General features: G+C 36.1%; 1 protein-coding gene across 2 annotated transcripts in view; it reads left to right on the top strand.

Moving 5' to 3' along the window:
• PPHLN1 (periphilin 1) overlaps nt 1-19,283 on the top strand; it is a 63,871-nt gene that overhangs the window by 8,058 nt on the left and 36,530 nt on the right. Inside the window, exons 4-6 of one of the 2 annotated variants that reach the window (XM_071423584.1) lie at nt 1,506-1,676; nt 2,134-2,189; nt 17,662-17,912. In XM_071423584.1, the coding sequence (XP_071279685.1) occupies nt 1,506-1,676; nt 2,134-2,189; nt 17,662-17,912 (478 nt within the window). Of the gene's footprint in view, nt 1-1,505; nt 1,686-2,133; nt 2,190-17,661; nt 17,913-19,283 lie in introns of both variants that reach the window. The other variant, XM_071423583.1, reaches the window with a different exon arrangement.

Below are 19,283 nucleotides of genomic sequence, written 5' to 3'. Positions count from 1 at the left end.
TTTTTTGAAGAAATCAAGAGATGTGTCCTCATCTAAACTGGGTTCTAATTGTATATTAAATATAGATTGTAGTAGAAACACAGTTACTGTTAAAAAATGTGAAATTGCAAGCACTTAACATAATTGTGCAAGGAGGATATTCATGGAGTTTTCATAACTGTTTGTAACTGTTCATAACAGTTTTTGTAACTGTTCTTCTATATGCCAGTATAGTTATGTAGTGGGGTCTTCTGGGTGAGGTTAAAGCATGGAGCAGTTTTATTTAAGCTGCACAGCAGATCTTTGTAAGACACCAAACTAAAAAAATAATTACGTGTGGAGGATGTTTGATGAGGTAAGAGTAGATCAAACATTATGACTGTGTATATAGTCTCCACTTTGCACCTGTATGGCTGGCTTTAAACTGCCCTCTAGTCTGTTTGTTGTGTTTATTGGGTGGTCTCTGAAATCAGAACTTTTTTTTTTTGCATGACAATATTTAGCAGTTTGTGAATACACTGTATTTTTCTGCAAAAACTATCAGAAACTATTAGATTGACTTCTTACTGTTAAAATAGCTTGAGTGTCTTCCCCCTCCACCCCCTGCCAAATCCAAATTGCACATGCCAGCTCAAGTGTCTGCATTAGTAGCTTTTGTTTAAGGCCCATTAAGAAAACATTTTGCTAAAGGAAGAAGATTTAGTTTTAAAATAAATTTTAAAAAGTGAATGAAAACATGAATGCAAAATCTTGCATTCATGTTTTCATTCACTTTTTATTTGCAGTTGACTTATATAAAGCTTAGTTCTAGTAAATTTGAATTTGTATCTTTTGCAGCTGTGCAATTTGTACTTAATAAACAAAGAATTTCTTTAGTTGACAAATGGTATATGACATGCTATTTGAAGGAAATAAATTGAATTTGTGTTCTAACAAAAAGCTTCTTGAAATTTGCACTAAAAGAAAATCCAAGAGTATTAAAATTCTGTCACTAGAATCTAGTATACAATAATGCATTGTATTCAGTGTGTGTTTATCTATTCAGGTTATGAAGCAAGGTCTATCTTAAATACAGTCTCTGCAGTATGGAGGATGTTATGGACATAAAAAAAATTGTTAGTATTTTCAAATGGACTCTTATTTTTTTGTAGACGTTACAGGTGCAGCTTTCTTTGTTGCATTCTAAAGATAATGTAAAAATCTGAGGAATGCATGTAGCTAACCGATGCTCAGAAAGTAGCTATTGCTACTGCTTATAAACTTCCAAAAGACAATTAAACCATGTTTAAAAATTTCCCTCTATAATTAAACTTGTAATGCCTAAGGATTGAATATGAGTAGTGTCCAGTTAGATTTAATCAGTTATTCCACTGTCAGACTGGCATGATTTTTAATGTTTGCTGTTTCCCTGTGCAATTTCCTCTTTCAAGTCCCAAATTTAGAAATAACTTGGTTCCACATTTCTTTGTGCGTTACGGATTTTCAGCTGTTAAAAGCAATATGATTTTGTTTGCTTTGTGGTTTAGGGTGATTACCACAGAATAGTAAACATTGTGCCCAAGAAACCAGCCCTGCTTGAGAGGCCTGGGGACGGGAGTTACAGTCGCTACGACGATTACGGTCACGCCGAGTACAGAGACTATAACGCGGGACGCAGTTTCGCCCACGACCGAAGAAGTGGCCCTCCGCACCGAGGCGTACGTAAGGTGATTCTTCTCCCATGTTTATGATATTTATTTTCCCATTATGACTTCAATACTAGGTAATTAAAATACTGGAAAGGTCATCATTGTTGCCCCCTGCAACCCAGCTGTTTGAAATTCTGTAATTTCAGGGTGTTGATGGTAGTTTATATTTTGAAGACAAAAGTCTTCTTTAAGTCAGAGCATGTATATATGCTTTGGAAACTTCTGTAGTTTGTGTTTTGTATAGCATTGCAAAGTTGCTCTCTTCAATATTGACACAGGAAAAAAATAAAAAGTAAATGGATACAGTGAATAAATTGAGAAGATATTTATTGCAAGGGGTAATATTTTTTTAACTCATTAAATGCTTTGGTTTTGCAATAATTAAGTACCGTTTGGCAACTAATTGTACTTGACATCTGACATTGAGATACATGTCATGCAGTTGTTTTGCCTGTATGTTTTGCAGGATGAATCAGGATACAGGTGGTCAAGGGATGATCACCCTACAAGACCTGAATACAGGTATTTTTTGATTCTTGTAGTGCCATGCATAGGCTGCAAATATTTAGGGCGTTTTACTTGGTCACCAAAACAGCTGGTAGAGCAGACCAGTGAAATAACAGGGAAAGGACATCTGTTAAAGTAAAAGACAATAGTGGAAAACAGGTTTTAGTTGTATTGTTTGAAATAGAAATTAAAGAAATTATATGACATGAAAGTCTCTAGTTTAATAAGGATAGGAGGCATCATGATAGCATCGTTAGGATGGTAACCTGGAAGTGTAAGTAATTTAATGCATCTCTCATGAGTGACACTTCTTGCATGATTTCAGAGAATTCTTTGTTCTCTTATTTGATTCTGCAGCTGCAGTACATTGGGGCTACAGTATAATGATGCCTGTGCCATTTTAAAGGTTGGTGGGATAGATAATAGGATTATGAAGTTCACCACAGCCTTTTTCTGAGCTCCCTGTTTTCTCAGCTGAACTGATGAATATATATTTCCATCATATGTAATGTTAATTTCTATGAACCCTTCTTAGTCTGTACCTCAGGTTTCCATTTATGAAATCTAAGGACTAGTAGTAAATCATAGGGCTGTAATACACATATGCCTGCAGTGATGTTTGATATGGATTTTTTGAGTTAGCAAATAAAGTGCACAGGATACTGTTATACTCAAAACTTATGGACAAGGATGAAAGTCACCTTAAATGTTAAGACAAGAGTTGATTGTTAGTATAGGTGAAATATTAGCAGTCTGATCTAAGAATGTCATCTGATGGCTGTGCTTTTATATGCCACATCCTGCATTTCCACTTCTTGAGATGCCTGTTATACCAGCCTGTATTTGTGGGTATTGCATCATGGTGTTAGTCATATCACAGAATAACTCCTTGTTACAACATGTATTTAAAACTGTTACAACATTTATTTAAAACTATGGGTATACCATACAAACATCAACAGAAGTAAACAGAGTTAGTTATAGACACCTGACCAGTTGGAAAAATTGCTGTTAAACCAGCAGCAAGTTAAAAAAAAAAGACTGCAAGCAGGTCAGAAAAAGTTCAGACAGGGCAAGCCTTAGATTTGTGGTGTTGTAAACTCAGTATGATGCTGTTAATAGCAATATCCACAAGGCCCCATAGTTGCAGTAGATATCTATTCCATTGAGTGGGATGACTTAGACATAGCACGGATGGATTATTCTATAATCTCACCATAAAGGAAATCCTTCATATATCATAAGGGTCTTGGTGCAATAGACTTCTTTCAGAATTGCATTCTTGGGGCTAGAAGCAATAATAAAAGGTTTTGAACAGGAATGCTTAATAAAAATTTGTGTAAAAGTTTTTCCATCTTTTCCTCTCAATTTAGCAGAATCTGGGTTGTTTGAAGCTGAGGAAAAACACCAGAAAGGCTGAGAAGACTGAGTTAGTGCCAGGCAGCTTATTGTACACAGAACAAGAGTGGCACCCAGTGGTCAAAAAGATTGTCTTAAATGCATCCTGATTTCTTCCTTTCAAAATAAGGTTCAAAAAAGTGAGGCTAAAATGTCAGCTCATTTTGTTGAAGGCTTAATAAGTGTGTTGTGTGGTATACGATAGTCCCATCTGTATTTGTATTATATGCTTCAGATTATAGAGCTGTTACATAACTGCAATAATGCTGCGGAAGAACTTCATAAAGATCCATGGTTCAAATATATTTGGAATTGATTGAAATCCTACTGATTCATTATATAAATATAGCAAATAATCTTCAAAGTAGTCTTATGATCAGACTGCAAAACATTTGTAGTGTTCCATGTTTTTCCATATTTTTGCATATTGCCCATTATTGAGCAATGTAGTGGATCTCAAGGAGGATATCAAAGTACATTTCATGGTATATATTGTCTCCTGTGGTGAAAATGCTAATTACTTTCTATTTCAAAGACATTTGCTCCACAAAATATGATATTAAAAAAGTTATTTGGTGCAAAAATGCCTTCTCTTTGGATATGTTTAAAGTTATTTTAGTTAAGTTCTTTGGAGTACACATAATTCTTTTTTTTTTGAGGAAATAGGAGGAGGTTTAAGATGATTTTAGCCAGAAGGATTTTTTAAAAAAAGTGCATGGAACGTGGCGAAAGCATAGTGAGTAGCTAGACAGTCAGGAGACTTGTATTTTTTTCATAGTTAGTACAGTGACTTTAAATTCTTAAAAATAATAGCTCATTTATTGACCGAAATAATAGCTTTCTTTATTATTTTTAAAATCACAATCAGTAGCTAAAAATGTGCTGTAAGAAGTAGTTGTCAATATGACAGCATTTCTCTTTGAGTATTCATCATTCACATTTTCCTGTTTGGTTTTTGAAAACATACCTGTCAAAAGGTACTTTCTCATCTCTTACCCTTTGTATTTTTCTTCCTGCTATCTTGATTTAGAATGCTGAAAAACATTACTTAAGATTCTCCTGAAGTAAAATGCTGCTTATCTGCAATATCAATGTCCTTAAGTGAGTCCTGTGTGCAGTTTTGGGCACTGCGATATGAGAAAAATATTAATCTATTAGAAAGTGTCCAAAGGAGGGTAACAAAGATCATGAAGGGCCTTGAGGAGAAGCATTATGTGGAGCAGCTGAGGTCACTTGGTCTGCTCAGCCTGGGGAAGAGGAGACTGAGGGGAGACCTCACTGCAGTTACAGCTTCCTCGTGAGAAGAAGAGGGGCAGGCACTGATCAGTGCTCTGTGGTGATGATGAGTGACAGCACTTGAGGACATGGCCTGAAGCTGAGTCAGGGTAGGTTTGTGTTGGATATCAAGAAAAGGTTTCTCACCCAGAGGGTGCTTGTGCACTGGAACAGGCTCCCCAGGGAAGTGGTCACAGCACCAGCCTGACAGAGTGCAAGTGTTGCACAGTGCTCTCAGGCACATGGTGTGGCTCTTGGGGATGTCCTGTACAGGACCAGGACTTGGTCTTTAGTGATCCTTGTGGATCCCTTCCAACTCCTTATGTTCTATTATTCTGTAATTCTCTTTGCTGTTGAAGAAACCAGCAGTTAGGGATTTTTTTCTATTTTTTCCTATTGTTTCTTCAGTGATGTTTTGTTGGGGTTTTTGTAAGCTTCTTGCCTTTTTCTTAAAAGTAGGACATGCTTGCTTACTTAGCATTTGTAGAGCTGTGGCTTCAGCTGTGATGTGTCTAATGACCAGCAGCAGCAGTTCTCCATGAGTGACAACAGGATTGTGGAGGTTCTAGCACTTGGCCTACTGTCTTTTTTTTTCTTGCCTTCCTCCAGTTTCCAAGCAGCTGTCATTCACATGGTAGACATTATCATGTCTAGCACTGAGTAGAGCATTACTATTCCTTCCACATGCTTTTTGAGGGTTGTTAGCCCTGTTTTATGCTATGTTTAGTGAACAGCTGTCATCCTGACCATGACTTTTTTATGGTGAAGATACACATTTTATATGTAAAAAATAAAGGAATTCAGAGGATGTGTGGGGCATAGATTTCAAACTGAGTTATCAGCTCTTTCTCTCCTGTTGTCACCTAAGGAATTCTGAACTCCTGAAACTGATGTGAATTTTGTTTTAGCTTGATTTCAAGTGCCTTTTGGTTCAAGTGTGGTTGGCACATACCAAGAATTGTACATCATAGTTTGGAGGAAACTTTCTGCACACATTAATGTCTTGGTTGCTGATGCTATGAGAATTGTGAGACTTAGCAATTCAAAGGAGTAGAGATCAATTAAGATGTGACTTCTTTGTACATTTATCTTGTACTGATGTTGATCATTTCTGGAGCTGTGTTAGTGCTTGTCTTCAGTGATATATTAGGCTCATTTATGCAAAGCACTCATGCATGTCAGATTTTTAAAAAAGTTGTAGGGAACTATGCTGTTATATGTTGAAGGAGTCTAGTTTTGCAGTACTTCCCTGTGGGCCTCATAGCAATGGGTTTTGCGTACAAGTTCATTTTTATAAGGTCAGATGAACTTTTCAGTGTGAAATGCTTTGGAAGATTGTTAGCTGCTGTTCACTTTAGTCATGCCAAATTTTAATCCTTTTGAGTGCACGGAGCATTACTTCATTTTTTTTTTTTTTTTTACCAACCAAACTGAGTTTACAAGATGTGAAATATACGAAACTTGGCAAGTTAAGATGGGTAAGACTCATCTTCAAAGAGAAATTACAAAATGACGCACTTGTAAATCCCAGCTACACATGCATTAAATTTGATCCTTAGAATTATCTGAGGCCCAGATTTTTGTAAAATAAGGGTTGCCATATTCCTGGAATAAGTAAAAAATAGACTCTTGAGAAGCAGCTTACATAGAACATTTTTAATAACCCCTCTTCAGCTGTATATATTAATAATTTTTCCTTTGCTAATGGAGGAAACTTGTTGCTACTATGTGTGTTGTTTTGTTTATTTTGTGTTAGATTTTTCTCCCATGTTCTAAGTGAAATTAGGAAGTAGTTTTAGTAGTCCAGTCTTTAATTCTAGTGCATTTGTCCATCAAAAACAGATCTACTTGTTTCCTGGAGTACTTAGGAAATACTTTGTAATAAATGGAAATACTGAAGTAATTTTGGTGCTACAAATGAGAGAAAACTGTCTAGCAAAATATAGAAACTTAATTGTAAACAGTTTGTGGTCTCTGAACAGTTATGTTTTGTTATGGAAGTGTTCTAAATCAATGGCTTATGGTCTTTTATTTGAAAAAAAAAAAGTGGTTTTCTGAACATTAAACTTGGTATTAGCACTTTTGGGGGGTAAAGCACAATATATCTTGGGTTTTCTAGATGCATGCACCTTCACAGTGAGAATGGGTTTACTGCAGGCCATGGAGTAAATTGTTTGCAAAGTGGGGGAATAGAAGCCCAGCAATCTTGGCTTTTTGATCTCTGCTTGAACTACCCTTGCATTTAGTGATTAACCCCTTGTAAGTGTACAAAGTGATGACAGGAGGTTGTAGAGTTGTGAACTGAGGATCGTATGTTGAGAAGAAAATTGTACTTTGGTAAGAATAGTTATTTTAAGTGAAGACCTTTGATGAGAGAGTCTCCAGATGGAAGTTAAGGGCCACTGACTCTTCTCTGAATAAAGCAGCATTTAATTTTGAGAGTCCAGATGTGTCAAAGGCTGAGGCAGTTATCTTTACATTGTCACTATGCAATCACCTTTGAGTTACAGGGGGCAGTTATTTCTTGGGGTTTTTTTCTCCTCCCTATGTGTTTTCTTTAATTAATGAAATAGTGAACATGTTTAAATAGTAGAATATTTAAAGCAGTATATTATATTGTAGGAGGCCTTTAGGCTTTGGATTTAAACTTTCTTGTAATGTAAACTGATCTGTGTCTTGCTTATAGAAGATAAACTTAGCCAAAGGGATTTATGAGATGGTGCTATAAATGTACATAAGTCTGCTGTTTGTTGCAATATTTGACAGCTCTTAAGGGACACCATACAAGAACCTCATTCTTTATTAAAAAACCTGTGGAGGGAAGTAAATATGGCAATCACCCAAAGAAAATGGTCTTGCTTTTGACAGAGATTGATAAGCAGAGTTGTAATCATACTCATTAGCACATGCCTTTTTCTTTTAATAAATAAATAGAATCTCTGCCAGAACATTGAACCTCTCAGGTATTCACATGGCTGAGTAGAGTAGCTTGTTTATTCATATACAAAATTACAGTTTCCTTATAATAGATCATTGTGGTAGATTCGTTATGCCTGTCTGCAACTCCAGGCAAGAACATGTCTGTTGAAATCTTTTACTCAGAAAACCCATTGTGTTAAGCTGCCAGCTAAATTAGTTTATCTTGGCTTATGATATTTTGGAGGGTGGAGGGGGAAATTAGAACCGTTTGGAACAAGATAATAGGTAATATACAACTTAAAAGTTGATTCTGGTTTACACTAAATATTTAATGACTTCATATTCAGTTCATGTTTTATGCAGCAGTCTTACTGATTCAGTAGTTGCTACATTTTCTTTAAGAACTGTTTTCTGCTCTGCTGGCTGGTAGCTCTTTTGTGCTTGGGACAACCAATTTGTTTGCAAACTGAGATTTACGTTGCATTATTTGACTGTCGTTATTCAGTCAGAGTTAAATATATCTGATTGTATGCTTGCACTTTGGGTTCTGTAGGTCTATAAGTTTTTATTTTGAGTGGATTTTAAGAACTCAAATCTTCTCATGCAGATACCACATAGCATTTTAAAAAATGCTTTGTACTGAAAACTGAGTATAATCAAGAGCAGTTCAGAAATGTCTGCTGGTGCAGGTCAGCTGAAAGTTAAAATGTTGCAGTTTGGACAAGTTTGATTTTATTGTTGTGATGAATCTTTGTGTGAGCACTGCCTGTTTTCTTACTAGGAATTTTATGTCAAACAGTTTCTACTTTGCTCATATGGGCCCTGTGTGCATATATCTAGAATTATTCTGGAAACCTCATTCAAAGCAAGACTGCTGTCATTCCACTTCTGAAATGTTTGTCACTTGAGAATGGAGGAAAAGGAGAGATTAGTAGGCAGGGTTTAAACGGTAGAATTTTTTTGCCCCCATCCTATAATGTAAGAATATGGAGAGGAGGTAGAAATTGCTCTTATTTTCAACTGGGATTTTTTATATGTTTTAGCTAATTGTGTGGCTAAATTGGAAGGTGAATATTGCTTTTCCTGGCAAAATATTATTATAAATTATTAAAATATAATATTTATATTCTTAAAAATTGTTGTTGAATAAGGAATGGCCAGGTAGTAAATTGACTTGTAAGTATTTGACAAAATTCCAGCAAAAACAAATTCCAGAAGTTCTCATCATGTCAATTCTCAACTGCTATCATGTCTATTTGACTTGCTTTTGATCCAAAGCTGTGTTACACTTTAAGGGTTTGTGGCTTTTTGTGTATACTACTGTTTCCCACTGTAGTTTTTGTAAGGTTTTAAATTGTCCTGTGAAATTGATGTCATCATTATATTTTTTCAACAGGGGCTATTGTATGAGACACCTGTTTACTAGAGGTGGTGATATGTTATGATACACCTCTAAGGAAAAATTCAGTAGTCTGTGCAAACTCAGTTAAATTTTGTGTTAACATTGATTAATTGTTTAAAACTTAGTCGCATCTTGGGAAAATTATGATTTCCTTCTAATAAATGTTTACATAATGCTAATAAACTGTAAGGAGCTCATCTGTTTACAATGTATGATAGGATAACGTGCCTAAAGATAAGATTATGTACCTTTCCACTGTAAGGTCTTGATTAACATATTTCTTAAAGTATTTGAAAAGCGAGCTCACCTGGTCAAGTCTTACAGCTAGCACTACAGATGGTACCAAAACTAACAGGTTAATGCTGGGTTGAGAAATAATGAGGCAAACTCCCATGGGTAGCACTTGATTATTCTGGAAAAGTTTCCTAACTACTTCATTGAAAAACAGCTAGCCTCTGAGACAGTGGGGAAGGGAAAGAGAAGGGAGACTCCCTTCGAGTGCAGACAGCTTCTGTTAAGATGGTATCAAACTAAATAATCTCAGAGCCAGTGAATTGGACTGATGAATGTAGTCATGGCTTTCTCATGTTGAGGTGTATTGTCACAGAGGACTTTGACATAATTTCCCTTAGGAAGGTAAATTCTTCATCATCTGTTAGATTCCAAGGACTTGTTTGTTATGTTTTGAATATACTAAACATCTTAGATGGAATTCCTATTGAGAGAGGGTGGGAGTATTAGGATACAGGAGAGAAGAGGAAAAAGTTTAGTGTTACTGATAATTTAGGCATCCTTTTGTTAAGCATTTTGCTTCAAAGAGAAAATTTTTGACATGCCATTTCCTTGTGTTTAGGGTGTTATGATCTACATCTGAGGAAAAGTTCATCAATAAAGCAATTCCATGATCTCATGCTGTTGGTATTATTTTTAAAAGATTATTCTATTTTTGCATGTTAACTAATTATTCTCAGTGTTAGTCTTGACATTAGTTCATGATATATATTTGCATAACCTTAAAGATTCTTTCCAGAGATGAGGCTCTGTAGTACTTGTCTATGAGCTGACAATAAATGCCTTTGTCTAAGTGAAACTGAATATAGATGTCATTACACACAGCAGGGTTAGGTCAGCCAGTTGAGGGAATGTCTTTCTCTTCTAAGGTCTGACTTTTAACAGTTGCATATGTTAAATTAAGTCATAACTTATCTAGCCTAGTATGCCTAATTATTTTTGAAAAATGTGCCTAATTATTTTTGAAAATTATGCTTGAGAGCGTGATTATGAAATTTTGAAGTAAAAGGAACAAAGTGTTTCAATGTATTGACTTAGAGAATAATAGAATGGTTTGAGTTGGAAGGTACCTTCAAAGGTCATCTAGCCAACCCCCCTGCAGGAAGCAGGACATCTTCAAGCAGGTCAGGTTGCTCAGAGCCCCATCCAGCCTGACCCTGTATGTTTTTCCAGGGATGGGTTATTTGATCTCTGGGCAACCTGTTCCAGTGCTTCAGCATGCTCATCATAAACATTTTGTGGTGGAGCCTTTCTTCTCCAGGCTGAATGCCACCAACTCTCACACCTTTCCTCAGAGATGTGCTCCATCCCACTTGATAATTTTTGTTGCTGTCCTTTGTACCTGGGCCAGCTGTCCATCCGTGTCTTTCCAGGACTTTAAAACTGGGTGCAGTGTACCAAGTGGGATCTCATCAGTGTAGAGTAGATGGGCAAACTAATTCATGTTTCAGTTACTAGACTCAGTATGCATTCCACAGTTTTTATCTTGTTAGAGGCAGTTTTTGAGCATTTTGTTCAAGGATTATCTAAGTAATGTGAAAGATGACATTAACAGAGGAGACTTAAGTGTGAAGCAATTAATTACCTTCTTTAATATCTTTTTTCAGCTACTGTTAATTTATTAATACTTACTAAAACTTGTGTCTGTTAAACAGCATTCTGGTTTAGAACTTATCTCTGGATTTATGTTTATTACTCACAGCCAGTGTTGCTAGATATGTATGTCTGTTATTTTTAGGGGAAAAAAAGGAGTATTACTTCTTTGAGGCTTATTGAGTCTAACTTCAACTGCTCTAGAATACTGTCAAGGAACCTGTTTTATTTGTTGTAAGTATTTAAAAGTCACGAATACAATAAAGAGACTCATTTTCCTACAGTAAAAGTATATTTCCACAGCAGTTTTAACTATCTATGTGGTCCTTCCCCTCTCCCTGGTACTGTTTCAGGTGTTTGTACATTTCACATAGCTGGTTCTGTGTGCTAGCCCACCACAATGAATTAAATATTTGTCTGCCAGTTTTGTTGTCTGAGAGAAAATATCAATGCCAGCTTAGGCACAGAATCGAAATAGGGATCCAAGGAAGGTTGCAGAGTTGGGGATTGCAGCAGCACCAGTTTCAATCAGTATGAGCTGTCATGGAGCTCCAAAGTTAACTGTTATTAAATCACTGAAATAACTGAAGGCATGCAAGAGTTGCAAAAGGATTTTTATTAAAGAATTTACCCAAGCAGCATAGCATAGGGAAAAAGCAAACTGGAAAATAAAAAAGATAAAGCTACGAGGCTGAATAATTTATAAGAGGGAATGTCTCTCTTAACTTTCTGATTTTGAACAAACTCTATACCTGACAGGAAGAAATGAGATCACATAAAGAAAAATTCCATTATGTGCAATGGATTTTTTCTTCATATGTGTATAATGTCTTTTATATTGAGAAACCCAGAAGCAGAGGCAGTAGTGTGCTAACTTTACTGAAGTTGCTATGCAGCAATCTGTACCACTATTACAAACAACACTTTGAGGCATGTAAACACATGAAACCTATTTGACCTAATTGCTTCAAATCTCACTTTAAGAATAAAAACATAGAGATCTGTGAAGCATTTTTCCCATTTAGAGAAAATTGAATGTTTTTCTGATTTATAGATCACATTAAGGGATTTGGAAGTAGGAAAAAAGTAAATATAGTAAGGGTATTGTCCATCAGTATTACTGACATAAGGTGTTACTGCTTACAAACCTGTTTCTCAACTTGCTCTTCCTTTTGCAGCTTTTTATTGGTAGTGTTAGCAACTCAACCCCAAGAGTTGATCAAATCAGCATATCCTACATGTTGTGTTCTTTTGCCAGTGAACTAATGGCATTCTGCAGCACACTGATGAAAAGCTTAAGTGCTCTTCCAGCAGCTGTTTCATGGTTTCTGGGTTCTTCTATGGAAGGATTTCAAAGATAGCTTTTGGGGAAAAAGTAATAGCTTGCTGAACATAAAATTCACTTATGTCCCTAAAATAAAGTGCAAAAGTATTTCTCTCTGGGGCTTAGTGTGTATGTAAGACAAATGCTTGTCTACATTAAATTGCTTGGCGCATACTAAGCGTGAAGTAAATTCAAAGCCCTCAAAGAAAAGACACTTTTGAGGGATACCAATGTGCTTTGGTACCTCGGGGAAATGTTTTAAAACTCTTTTCTGTGTGCTGGTCTCTGCCTGAGGCAGGACAACAGTAAAAGTGCAAGTACCTACTTAGGAGTCTTTGTCCATTAGAACTTTGTCTAGAAGCTAAAACATTGACCAGTTTCTCTGATCTGTTAGGGCATTAGGAAAAAAAAAAAAGTATGAGAAGTACCATATTATGCTCCCCAGCTATTTTCCAGTTTTTAAGCTTATATTGAGATAGAAGATTTCAGTTGTTTCCATTTTGGATTAAGTTTGTTCAGGAATTAGTTCAGTTGCTACTGCATAAAATGTCATAAAATGGGAGAGGTTTATGAGCTAGGTCCCTGAACTAGTTGTCTGAACTACTTTACTCTTCTGGGATGATAGGCTGCTCAAAGGGCAGTTGTAAATGTTGTAGCTGTTTCTAGACATTGTAATTTGGTCCATCACTTTAAGCAAATACTCCCTCTGGAACGTAAGACCTATGTTTTGAGATTGGGGGGTCTTACTTAACTTGTTTTTAAAAAGAAGAAAAACCAAGGTCACATGCATTTGAATGCAGTTATTTTGTCTAATTTTATCTTAATTTGTCTAAATAGCACGTTTTGTCTTTATTCTGCAAAGAGTTGCCTAAAGCCGTTTGCTCTTAATTCTTTGGTACTTAAATCTGTGTTTTTCTGGACTCTTTGTTACTTTCTCTGTCCTTATTTGTGATTGACCATCATTTCTCCTTGTGAGATAATAGGGAGTTTTAGTTTAAATATACTTTTATTATGTAGGCTGATCTTGCAGCGAGTCTAATGGTACATTATCCATGGCAGTAAAAAGGAGGAGGGCACTAAGAAGAAAGAGCAATGTAGTGGGATTTCCAGTGCCATTGAAGTGCATAGCTTTACTATTCAATTAAAGGATATAGAAGCATTTCTCACTAATGTTGCTATAATATTCACATTGTCTTATATTTTATTCTCTGACCTGTCGTGACATCCTGAGATGGTGGCAGGGAGAGAGGAGTTGAGTAGCTTTCATACCAACTGAGGTGGACAAAGATTTGCTGTTTGCTTATGATAACTACAGAAGTATTGCAAGCAGCATAAAAATCATTAAACATTTATCTATTTTCATTTTTTGGGGGTACATTTGGTATTTCTGGGTATTCTTTTCTGCTTGAAACAGTGTTTCACAATGCCTGTTTCCTTCTGCCTTCATGCAGAAAGCTGTTCACAAGATTACACTGGCAAGTCTTAATTATGTTAATTTTATTTGGAGCAAAATGCAGATATCACAAGTGCTCTATTTACTTGCTTAGTCATAAAATGTTGAAAACCAGTTGTCAATAAGGAATCTTATTGCCATTTCAAATGTTCAAATGAAAGCCATTGAAACTAGGTGCAATTCCTTCTATCTATGATGGTGTGATTCACTGTATTATCTTAGCTTAGGATAAATCTGCATAAGGATCTTTGGGCAATAACAAGAGATTATAGCAAATCTCCAAAGCAGAGCCTGAGTAAGTTGTTGGTTTGTTGCACAACTGTGTACTTTAGAAAGAAATGGAATGAGTTCTGGGAGAGGGGTGGCTGGAATCTTGCACCACCTACATTTACTTTGAAGATGTTAAAAGTGGAGGTGTTCTTGCCTCTTCTTTTAGAGGCTGAGGGCGTTGTATATTTTATTAAATATTTTCTACATCATCTGATTCATGTTGGTAGCTCTTGCAATGTCCTGAAAAGGCAGGCAAAAGGAATTTTAGTTTAACTTTTCCTCTCCCTCCCCCTTGCATCTGCGTTATGAGGCAGAAAAAGTATTTTCAGTTATGGATTCAGTTTAGATCTTGACTGTTTTATCTCTTTGCACTGAAGTCTGGTGTTGCAGAAGCTATTTATAGCTTCTTCAATTTATTTATAAGTTGAAGATATAAAAGTGTGAGAGTTATTTCTAGGCAAGGCTAATTAAGCACAAGCCTGTAAATGGAGTGTTTAATCCCTTTGACAATAGCAGTAATCTTTCTCAGATGGAAGGGATCACAAAAACATCTCTGATTTTTTAATCTAGGTTATAGGCAGCACTCACCTGTGAATTACTGGAAGACCCTCCCGTTTCTGTTCCACACAATATGCTGTTTTGTTGCCCGTGTTCAGCTCAGTGTCAAAAATTAGAGTTATGGTCACTATAGCTGGACCATAATGTAGATGAATGTTCTAGTTGAAAAGGTGAGTGTGATGGGATATTGAAGTCCCAGAGAATAGTGGGCATGAAGTATTGTAGGCTGTTGCCCAGTAGCACCAATTCAGTGAGAGTGATCTAAGAGTCCTCTTACAGCAAAGCTTTTTCCTCTATTGCATGTCATGTGCTTCGTGTAACCAAGTACCTCTCTATTCCTGGGCATTTTGCATCCAAGAAGTGATTTAATTTTACTTCTGAGTACTCTTAAGAGATAAACCTGACACACTGGTTTGTTAATCTTTGTTTCACAGAGCTTAAGCTATACCACTGTTCAGTTTCTCTTCTGTGGGCGACTGAAAATCTCCTCAGTATTGTATTCCCTTGGTTTTCTGCTGTGCAGAAAGTCATACATTTGTCTGTTCTGTACTTGTATTTTGTCCTTGAGGAAACTGGAACTGATGGTGAACTGAAATAGCTGTCAGGCTGGAGCACTTCCCCCAGCTGCCCTTGGTGAATGGTATATCACAATATGGCTGTTTTTGTAGCATTTCAGAAGCTCCTCCAAGACTGCCAGCTTTAGTGAGAACTTCATGGTCAAGTTTCATCAATGTTAACAAAGATACTGCTTCCTGTTGCAACACTGCTGAGAGAACAAAATTGTGCTTTTAGGATTAAGTGTGAATCATGAACACAAAATACAAAGACTTGAGGGATGCTATATAAAAGGGATTAATTCTGTATTTGTTGTTAAGGGCAGTATATCTATTTTAAAGTCTATTTTGCATCTCTATTAAATATTGTCCCTGCTCAATAAGCCTTTTGAGTATGTGTTGGAATCTGAAGCATGTGCTTAACTGCTTTGCTGAATTGGGGCCTTCATTACCAAATTGCAGGTGTATGTTAGCTTAAGTATTTAAGGAAAAAAATAACTGTAAAACAATGCTTACTTTGTTCTGTTCAGTGTGTTATATTAATGGAAAACATCAGAAATGCTATGCTGTTGCTATGCTGTCCCAAAAAGACTTAATATAGTTAATGGCATGAATGTTCTGTATGAGATATGGTTTAGTTAAGAATTGACATGCAGTGATGAAATAAAAATTCAAAAACTGGAAGTGAGATTCTATTTTGGGGTGCATAATATTATTGTAGAATGTGGCTTTCAAATATTTTCCTGTTTAAAAGTGTGTTTCAATTACAATTTTGAAAATTCTTACGTGGATATTAGAGCATTTATTATACATGTGCAATAGCTGGGGCTCTGTAAACATTACCATAATAAACTGCTCTGTATACAAGGGTTTAATAACATGGTCATAAAAGTCTGTTTTACACATAAAAGTGCTGTACTGGTCTGCCAGAAAGCTTGTGCTTTAAAAATAAATATCATTATTTAAAGAGAGCAATTAAGAAGGAAATGCAAGAGAAGGTGGGCTATGCCTAGGTCATTCCTGATAAACATTTGATCAATATGTTCTTTAATAAATAAATAATGTCCCACTTAGCTAGAAAAAGTAGCTCAGTGCAGGGTTAATCTAGTATTCCTCAAGCCTGAACTTACACTTCATGTCTGTTGCTACATAAAATGTTCATACATATAATGAAGATGTGCTTTCCATGCAAAAAGTAAACCTGCACTGTGTAAAACACAGCACTGTCACAGGGGCTTTGTTTTGTGGTGCTCCCTCTGAGGCTTCTGTAGCCCAAGACACCTTTGGCACACGGAAATCCTTTGTCATCTGTCACATATGGGCCTGTGCCTTGCTGTAGGAATTGTACATCTTTTCTTCTCCACCAGCATAAAACTAGCTGTAGCTACGTTGTGCTCAGTGAGACCACCAGATCTTTGAGAGACATCCCTCTGTTTAAAATACTGGACTCTGATGTGAAATAGGAGAGAAGATAGATTCTGAATTACTAGAAATGCTCTGAAATCTTGGGGATTTTGATGGAGAGGCTGAGAAGTACTTGTTGATCTTACCAATGCATCTTCTGTCCAAGGCAAAAGTGACAATTCTAGATTCAGTTGGCTTGGATGTCTTTTAGCTCTGTGATTCTTTAGGACAAGTTTGAAATAATACTAGGTGGTTTTTTTCACCTTTACACATACATGCACGTTAATATGATTTACAAATAACCAACACATTTGTGCTGTGGTCTGGAGTAACAATATTTAAATTTAGCAGAAAGTTTTGGTGTTTATTAAATTATGGTTTTAAATCAGTTGGGTTTGTGACTTTTTACATTAAAGTTCAAAATTAATACTGTGTGTTGTGAGAAACATATTTAGGAGATATATGTCCTCATATTTTCATTTAAGAGTTGACCTTGGGTGGATTCATAGGTGAGAGAATAGATATTCTGCAGATTTCTTTTTGTCTCTGCTGGATATGAGCTGAAATCTGTCAGTGATATTTTGTGTAGCAAGGTGTGTGAAATCAAATGGAGAATATAGACCCTTGAAAATAAGAGAAAAACATAGCTGAAAAATGCCAAATAATATAAACACTATTTGCATAAGCATTTTTATCTATTTTAAATTAAAGCTTGATTTCCAGGGTAAGTGTACTGAACAAAATTGTGAGAGTTCTCATTTCCTCAATGTCTCTTTCTTACTGTTTAGCTGTATTGTCAAGAAATAGAAAGGAATTAGCTTCTAGCAATGAAGCATGTTAATGAAATATGAAAGAATTACCTTTTTTTAAATTTTTACTTTTTTTTACTTGTTTTTCATCCCTTGCTTAGTGCTCTTAAAAACACTGAAGATTTTGGATGTGTTTGCCAGTTAACCTGTTTGTATTTACCAACCGTTGCCATTGTGCTGTTCCATAAACATTATAAGGACAAGCAAGTTATTTGTAATTTTCTGTTGTCTTCCAAGGGACGTCAGAGATGGCTTCAGAAGAAGAAGCTTCTATTCTTCTCATTATGGGAGAGATCGCTCCCCTCACAAGAGGGACTCTCCTTTCTTCAGGGAATCGCCGGGGAGCCGAAGGGATTCTCCGCACAGCAGATCTGGCTCCAGTGTCAGCAGCAGGAGCTACTCTCCTGAAAGAAGCAAAGCCTATCCTTTCCACCAGCACAGCAGAAATATGTCATCTTTGCATAAAAGAAATGTTTCTTCTCAGCAAGGTAATGCTGGATTAATGATGGGAACTGGTTAGTGAGGTGAAACTGCAACTCGCTGTATAAGCCTTTTTTCCTTACGTGCTCTTTTTAAAATGGGAAAAGCTGACATTTTGTACCATGTGCTGTCTGCTCCGGTTGTTTCATTGTACTCTCTGTTCCCTTATGTATTTCATGTGGGAGATTGTAGGTGTTATTTTGGTATCAGGTCTAGACTGGCTGTAGGAGTTTCAGCTGCACAGCTTTTTCTAGTATTTGATGTTATCTTTAGCATCAGCCCCTGTTATTTCTTTATGTGCTTCGTTGGATTTCCTGACAAGAAACTTTGCTTCATCTACAGCAGATGAAGATATTTCTTCCTGCAACCATAATAAAACAGGGATTAAAAAAATGGAGAAGTGAAGGTACATACTTTTACTTGCTTCATTTTCTCCAAATTTTGCTAGGCTTTTGACACTGATTGTTTTTTAGCAATTGCATTCAATGTCAAAACCTCTCAGATCTTGCCTCAAAGAAATGTGATGCATATCTCAGCTGAGTCTATTCTGACTTTTTGAAAGCTTGGCTCTTAATGTTTCCCAGAAGTCTGATGAATTATCTGTTTTGAAAATATTTGAGGTTTCATATTTAAATTATTTTGAGGGGGGGGGGGGTGGAAGCTTTTTTTAGTATACTACAATCTTAGCCACTCTGTTTGTACAGCTTATGTAAATTAATCCAATTTGATTTCCCATCTGCAAAGGCTTTCTAGTGAACTATGCAAACCTACTGTTCATTTTGGCAGCTTTTAAAAAAATAATTAGATTTTTTTTTCACTCACTGAGAAGGCACATTGTGTTATTGTGTTTCCAGAGTGACACTGAACCATTATGGAGCACTTCTTGTCAAAAAAGATCTTTGTAGTTTTCTTAACATTGTTTAAATATCGAGGAATAATTTCACTCCTTACAGAGTAGAGATGGTCTTTCTATTTGGGCATTACAGTGCTTTCAACATTTTGTAGCAATACTTAGTGAACATAAATTCCTCTTAAGTGTAGGGGAGGAAGAAAAAAATAAGATAGTTAACTACTTTTCTAGAAGTCTTGTAGGTGTGCAGCTTATAATTACTAGGGACAAGAAAACAATGTTGTGAGGAAACTGTACAAAATTTTGGAATGTTTCATGGTTTTTTTTTAAATTTTGAGCTTTGATTATATATGTCTATACTATATGGTTAGAATTACTCAGTAGTGGAGGTGGTGATGTAGAAGCAGATACATTCACGAACCAGAAAAGATGCTGATCAAGAGCAGAGCTTGCATCTAAGTTTTTGATATTTTCTCGTGTTTGCATGGTTAAATTCCTTTCCCAATCACCTTTTGATAAGTTTTAATAG

Source organism: Agelaius tricolor, unplaced genomic scaffold (genome assembly GCF_023055355.1).
Source record: "Agelaius tricolor isolate 1412-34295 unplaced genomic scaffold, bAgeTri1.0.p SCAF_3, whole genome shotgun sequence".
Taxonomy (NCBI): domain Eukaryota; kingdom Metazoa; phylum Chordata; class Aves; order Passeriformes; family Icteridae; genus Agelaius; species Agelaius tricolor.
Note: the sequence above shows the minus strand (reverse complement) of the source record. Positions and strands in the feature narration are given on the sequence as shown.